At 46.9% G+C, this 7,451-nt stretch overlaps 1 protein-coding gene across 5 annotated transcripts in view; it reads right to left on the reverse strand.

Annotated features, from left to right (window-relative positions):
* The window catches only part of IL17RE (interleukin 17 receptor E), a 46,575-nt gene extending 40,178 nt beyond the window's left edge, over positions 1-6,397 (reverse strand). Inside the window, exons 1-2 of one of the 5 annotated variants that reach the window (XM_084840657.1) lie at positions 5,742-6,397; positions 1,543-1,718 (exon numbers count right to left, since the gene is read on the reverse strand). Coding sequence is in view for 2 of the 5 variants with exons in the window: in XM_084840656.1 (XP_084696782.1) it covers positions 1,543-1,718; positions 5,717-5,739 (199 nt within the window). In the remaining 3 variants the exon portion in view is untranslated. Of the gene's footprint in view, positions 1-1,542; positions 1,759-1,839; positions 2,262-5,716 lie in introns of those variants that run through there. The other 4 variants (XM_084840656.1, XM_084840658.1, XM_084840660.1 and 1 more) reach the window with 4 other exon arrangements.
* Between the last annotated feature and the right edge of the window lie 1,054 nt (positions 6,398-7,451).

Consider the following 7,451-nt stretch of genomic DNA (forward strand, 5'->3'; position numbering starts at 1 on the left):
ATGGGAGTTGAAATCCAAAACATCTGGGGGACACCCAATAACCGAAGGCTGATGTATGCCTTTGTCATACATATTTATAAAACACACACACAGAGGGGGAAGGGGAAATGAATCACCAACCCCCATAAAATTTAAAGACTTCCTTTCCACAAAACTGCTGCACCTATCCTTCTGAAATGTTGCAGGTTTCTTAGTGAGGGATGCTTCTATGCAGTATACCATTTAAATAACAATTTCCTACAAAGAACATAGGAGGATAAGCGCATCTTTTAAAGAAAGAAACCCAAACTGAAAAGGCCACTCTTGTAGAACTGCCCATGAACTGATAAAATTGAAAAAGGGCACGTTTTATCCCTCAGAAGAGGCAACAATGCCTGCAATTTTCATTGTATTCTGTTCCCCAAAAAAGTTATTGGAAGCTTGCTTTAAAAAAAAACACACACCAAAATTTAAAGACATCTAACACAACCTCCCCTGCACCTATTTGTCTGGTATTTGGCAAATTTCATCCCCTCACAAGGGCCTACTATTTCTGTGAATTTCATCCAGTTCTGTGAAACAGCAAAAAGTTTATAGTCATTTGTTGATTTCCAATGACACTCAATGGGAGGCATGAATGTTTGGATTTCCGAATTGAGATTCGGATTCAGCCTTGAGTTTTTCGAGCTGCCAGATCAGGGTCCAAACCTAGTCTTGTGGGTGGTGCATACTGCTAATTGAAATCACAAGCTACAAATAAGTGACAAATAAAGCAAGGACCGGATCCTGAATTAGTACATTCCCAAACTCAATAATGCAGTGAATATGCTCTATGCATGTTCAACAGCATTCTCTTCACTATCATTCATTATTTCATATACTTATGGCTGAGCCCCCAACATGCCAAATATGTCTGGGGCTGAGCCCAAGCTCAAGCAAAGCACTGGTGTTAGTAAGGCGGGAATAGCTAAGAGAAAAACATTGCAGTGGCAAAGAAGCAGGGCTACTGTGAGATTGTTCTGAAGGACCCAACTGCAGGGGACTCTATTGCACAGTAACCATGCGCCAGCCCAGTCTCCACTCCTGTTGCTCCGCCAGGGACTGCAGCCCTGCCCCAATGTCAGCATCGCTAATGGTCCACTGATCCCATTCATGAGGTGACTAAGCACGCGAACCCTTATTCCCATGCACAACCCTCCACCTCTGATTAATCACGTCTGCCAATACATGGCATGGTGGGAGACAGATAAGAAGCCAGACCCCCGCAGACACCCCAAAGCCATCCATGAGGTTGTAGAAGAAGCACCATCGACACCTAAGATGAGAAGGACATCCGTTGCCCGCCACGCACATCTCAAAAGAAGACACGGCCTGGGCCTCTCTCCTTCAAAAGCGTCAAGAACCAGCATGGAGAAGGGTGCCCGGTTTCCCCTCCTCCCTGCGTCTCCCTCAGGGTTCAATGCCCAAGTGATCAGGATGCCAATTCTGCACCACACGCAGGGGCGGAAGTTCTGTTTCCCCATCACCATGACCGAAAACTTGTCTCCCCACCACCCCACCCACAAATAAAGTGAAGTTCCTTACAAAGTTGGTGAGGACTTGTAGGCGGGTGATTGGCAGGTGATTCCTGGTTGCAGCAGGCAAGAAGCTCAGCAGAAAAGCAGTGGGGAGCAGCAGGGCACTCGGCGTGGGGCTCCCCATGGGGTGCCGGGCAGGAGCTCAGCTGGGCTGGAACATGGCTGTTGTTAAACAGTAAGAGTCAGAGCTCAGCATACGCAGGCCAGGCAGCTGCAGGCAAGTCTCCACCCCTCCTCCCCTCCGTACACTGCTCTGCTCTGCCCGGCCCGGCCCCAACCTCACCAGTCTTGCTTGGTTGCATTCCTTGGCTGCTGCGGCTGCTGCTGCTGCTGCTGCTGCTGCTGCTGCTGCTAGCTGTTGGGACAGCCTCAGGAGCCTCTGCACTTGGGGAGGGGTCTTTTCCCCTCTGTCCCAATATATTTTTGAGATCCCCTGACTTACCTCTGCAAGGGCACAGCTCAGCTCAGATTAATCATTTCTAGTCTTGAGTAAGGGGCTAAAGGGTAACCAATACCAATGAAACAACCAAGAGAACTCTCTCCTTCAGATTTAAGCTCCACAGCTGGGGTAGGTAGAGGGTAGATCGAGATCTCCTGGTAGATCTCTGGGCGATTTTCAGTCCATCGGCAAGGGTTTCAGACTCCCAATTGTCTAATAATAGCAGCAACATAATGACTCCACCCCGCACCTTAAATTGTACTGCTGAAATGAAGGAAGCTTCAGGTAACCAGGAGTACATTTTTGTGGGGAAGGACTGTGAGCTCTGTTCAGTTCTGTTACTCGAAATGCTCCAGAATTCTTTAATTCTGTGTGCATGTCTTTTGCAGCAGGTGGTGGTTCTCAGAAGATCCAGAAAGCCTGAAGTTGGAATAATCCCTCCTGGTAAACAACATGCTTAACTAGGGCTGGCCCTAGCATAAATAGCGCCCTGGGCGAGGAGTACCTTTGGTGCACCCCACCCCATAGTCAGTTATGCAGGGCCACCCAGAGGATTTATGGGGCCTGGTGCAGATGTGATCGCCATCAAGAACGACATGGCTCAGAACCTTGATCTCTCAGCCACTGTGCTACAGTTTGCACAAGCCAAAGTTCAAAAAGCCACATTCTGAGCAGTGCCAGCACACTATGCAACGCAGAAGAACTACCACAGGTTTTACTTACAATATTTTTTGTTTTGTATCAGTTCCTATCTTTTGGTAAGCATTCTTTATTTTAGAATACCCATTATTTTATCTTTAAAAATAATAAAGAAAAAATATAAATACAAAAGGTATCCACCTGACCTGTTACAGCTTACGGCTTTATTTTATTATTATTTATGTAGTGCTTATAATGCTCACAGCATTTGAAGTGCTAAAGGCTTGGTTGGGTTGCCTCAATATAAAGCTGTGTTCCACTGAGTTTTACCTAGCACAAATGACATTGAAGTGGAAATTTAAAGCTAATTGAAGGAAGCTAATTGAATACTTTAAAGCTAAGTGAAGGAAGATCATTTTTGTAGTTAGTACTCAAACAACCTGTAGAACCTTTTTAAAAAAAAAGGTTATTGCTTTTTGCCACCCTAGCTCACTGCAGACCATACCTAAAAAACAAACAAACAAACCCACAGCCACTGAGCTCAGCTTGGAGCCCGCCTCAGCTCAGTGCCCTGGGTGACCATCCAGTTTGCCCACCTAAGGCTGGCCCTGTGCTTAGCTCCTATTCTATCTCTGCAAGACAATCAATTAAAGACCTTCTTCTATTTCTTGGTTGACCTTAGTCACTGAAGCTGTAGCTAAGTCAGAATGTGACTCCCAGATCCAAGGCCACTGTGACCAACCCTTAATTTGTGCCAGGCCTCGTCTGTAAAATAGGCATCATACTGACCTACTTCACGGAGTGGTTCTGAAGAGGGCTGAGCTGGAACATCAGGGCTAACTTGGCAGCTGGATTTGTGGGCTTTTAAAATGGAGTGACTCTCCCTCTTTCCCCAAATCTTTGGGGCAGGTTAGTTCGCCTCTTGTGGTGGGAGGGGCAAGGGGAAGGGAGAAAAATCTCTGTGTTGTCTAGGCAACCAGGTAACACCCCTACCTTCCAGGTACTTCTGGGCTGTGAGCCACCATGAAGAAAAGGAGTGGCCCTTTGTTGCCTAGGCAACACAGGAACACCACTCTTCCAGCGCTGTGCTGCAAGCCACTGGGGCATGTTGGCCTGCTTCTGTCGCCTCGCATCTTCAGTGACTGCGAACAGCCACGGAAGAGGCACTCTAAGGCTGCAGTCCCCTATCCACTTACCTGGGAGTAAGCCCCATTGAAATCAACGGGACTTATTTCTGAGTAGCCATGTACAGGACTGTGCTGTCAGGGTATGATTTGAGGAAGGCTTTGGGGAGGACTGTCGTGGCCTGTGCCAATGGCATATTTGCGCAGAAGTATTGCCAAACTGGTACTTCAGCTCCACAGCAGTTGTCAGGATGAAAGCATTTGTTCCATTAGAACAGCCTTCGCCAACCTGGTGCCCTCCAGGCGTGTTGGACTACAATGCCCATAATCCCACAGCCAGCACAGCTAGCTGTGGGATTATGGGAGTTGTAGTCCAATATATGAGCAAAGGGCTGAATGTGCCTGATCTTGTCTGATCTCGAAAGCTAAACAGGGGCAGCCCTGGTTAGTACTGGGATGGGAGACCGCCTGGGAATCAGGCTTCCTGCATTGAGCAGGGGGCTGGACTCATTGGTCTTGTAGGCCCCTTCCAACCCTATGATTCTATGCCTGGAGGGCACCAGGTTGGTGAAGGCTGCATTAGGGAAACCCAGTACTGAACTGGGTTTAAAAAATGTGAATGCAAACTAAAGCAGGGACTCCTAAAGGTGGACAGGGGGAGATGAAGGAGGGAAGAGGGCCACATCAAAGTAAGAGGTAGAGAAAGGGGTAAAGTAAAAAAAGGAGGGGCCACAGGGAAAGATTATTTAATTTCAGGTTGCCCCTTTTCCCCCCAAACCTCCAAATGTTGGAGTTGACAAATCCTTTCCCAGCTACTCTGACTAGGATATATTCCTTTGAGGCATCTCTCTTAGTTCTCCCAGTCAACGGCTGGGGCCAGCCTAAATACCACCCCACAGATCCTCTCCTTCCCATTCCAACCATCGTACTTCCCAGGTCCCAACTGTTCTGCCTCCTACTTCAAGGGTGGGCAGGCCTGCGGGATCTACTTTGTTTTTCACTCTTTGTTTTATTCATTACATTTCTATACCACCCATTAGCCGAAGCTCTCTGGGCCATTCACAAATAAAACTTAAAACCTTAGAATACTATAATGTAGCAAAATATAACATAAAAATTGGAAGTTTAAAAGAGAGTATAACCAAAATAATAACCGAATTAAAAGCCAACAGCAGTGCAAAGCTCTAAAAACATACCAACACAATTTTAAAAAAAAAACCCTGAAGGGCTAAAAAGCCTGGGAAAATAAAAAAGGTCTTCACCTGCTGTTGAAAAGACCACAACGAAGGTGCCAGGTGAGCCTCTCTGGGGACCTCATTCCACCATTGGAGTGCCACCATGCTTTTTAGTAGCAACCTGCCTCACGTCATCCAGCAGGGACAGCCAGAGAAGGGCCTCTGAAGATGCTCTTAGCGTCCAGCCAGCTATATATGGAAGGAGATGATCCTTCACTAGAACCCTGAGGTCCACCAACCAAAGCCAGGTGCAAAATAGTCGCTTGAGAAGGCAGACAAAGAACTGCAGAACAAAGTGCCTCTGAGCATACACTCAGCCCAGGAATTAGGGCACCATCACCACACTGGATTTGGAGCTCACACACACTTATCATTTCACACATAATTCGACTCCTGTTTTCACACACAAGCTTGTTTTATTTTAGCAGCCTAATTTAGGAGGGGGAGAGACTTTTTTCTGTCAATATTCCTAGTCCATTTACTGCAAATCAACAGGAGAACTAGCAGTAGATCACGATCTACTTTCTGCCTGTCCCTGCCCTACTTCACAATGGAACTCCGCTCATGCTAAAGCCCATGTTCAGAATAGCAGCATCAACGGACATACAGAAAATGCTACACTGGAACCACAATTAAGCTCTCTTGTACAATAGATTACCCTCATTTGCTGATTTTTCCTACCAGAGAGGCTCTTTGCATGGGTACTAGGGAGTTGATCCTTACCTTGGCTGCTGGTTGGAATACATACCAATCAAGAGACACTCCCAAGTCGTCTCAGCCCTGCTTTAAGGCTTCTGTGTCAGTAATAACAATGCCGTGAAGGTTTTCTAATGCTGTTTTTTCCCTCCAACTCAGAGCAGGATTTCCCAAAATGGATCCGTGGCAGTGGGGAAGGGTAGTGTAGGGGGGGCTTGATTGGGTCTCCTGTATATCAGGGTAGGCAGAAGGTAGATCTGGATCTCTTGGTAGATCTCTGGCTGATTTGCGTAGATCAGCAAGGATTTCTGACTCCCAAATGTTTAGCAGCAGAACAAAATGACTCTTTTCCTGCAGCCCTAATTATACTGCTGAAATGAAGGATACTTGGGGTAATCGGGAGTGGGAGGACTGCAAGTTCCAGTTCAGTTCTGGTACTCAAAACAAATCCATGGGCTCACAACTCTTCAATGCTTAGTGCATTTCTTTTGCACCAGGCTTCAGCGGGTGGATCTTGAGGTTCTAGTAAAAACAAACAAAACAAAACGAAGAAGATCCTGCAAACCTAAAGTCTTCTCACCGCTGTATCATATGCCTTGCAAACAATTGCAAGACAGCAATGAGGGTCTGCCAGTCAAGACACCCGAATGAACCAAGGTTTTGTGGGCAGAGTACACTGATAAGCCTGGCGTCAAGAGTTCATTTCTCCAGATCAAAAGGGGCAGTGGTGCTATATGGGACAGGGCTAAACCTCCAATGATAGGGGGAGCTTTTGGGGGTGGGATTTGAATGCCTCTCTGCTTATTCCATCCACCGTAGGGCAGGGCTGGGCAGATTGCAGTCTTGTGGGATCTACTTAGTTGCTATTTTTACTAGAACCTTGAGACCCACCAACCAAAGTCAGGTGCAAAAAACTTAGAATGTAAGGCTCAGAATTAAAGAATTCTAAGCCCAGACATTTGTTTCGAGTACAAGAACTGAGCGGCGCTCATAGTCCTTTCACACAAAAATCCACATCTGGTTACCCCAAACTTTTTTATTTTTCTTTTCATTTCAACAGTATAAGAACATAAGAAGAGCCATGTTGGATCAGACTAAGGGTCCATCTAGTCCAGCATTCTGTTCACACAGTGGCCGACGAGCTGCCCACAGGAAGCCCACAAGCAGGACCTGAGTGCAACAGCACCCTCCTGCCCATGTTCCCCAGCAACTGGTGTATATGGGCATACTAACTCTGATACTGGAGATAGCGCGTAGCCATCAGGACTAGTAACTCTTGACTAGTATAATTTAGGGTGGAGGGTAGAGGGAATTGTTTTGTTGTTGTTTTTGTTAAATGTCTGGAAGACAGAAATCCTTGCTCATCTGTTGCAAATCACCCAGAGACTCCCAGTAGACCCTGATCTACCTTCTGCCCTAGAACATGCAAGATTCCCCAGCTAGGTTTAAACTTACCTACATCCTCCTGGTTCCCAGTCAAAGTGAATTCCCCCTCCGTCTTCACATCTCTCTCAGGCAGCTGCTGCACACCGTCCCCACCTACAGAAAATGAGTGAAAAACTGACGGGGAGAAACTGGGACATGCTCTGGGTGACCTGGTTTAGCTGAGGTTTCCTGTAAGGCTGAATTGACAGGTAATGGGGACACTTCATGCTAAGCTTGAAGCCAATGTGGTAAAAGAGGTAGGCCACGTGCAAAGGATGCGGCTGAGAGGGAGGGAGGAAGAGACAGACAGACAGACAAGCTGCTACCCAGGCTCTGC

Source organism: Heloderma suspectum, chromosome 2 (genome assembly GCF_057233095.1).
Source record: "Heloderma suspectum isolate Gila_16-S chromosome 2, 16-S_ref, whole genome shotgun sequence".
Classification (NCBI taxonomy): Eukaryota; Metazoa; Chordata; class Lepidosauria; order Squamata; family Helodermatidae; genus Heloderma; species Heloderma suspectum.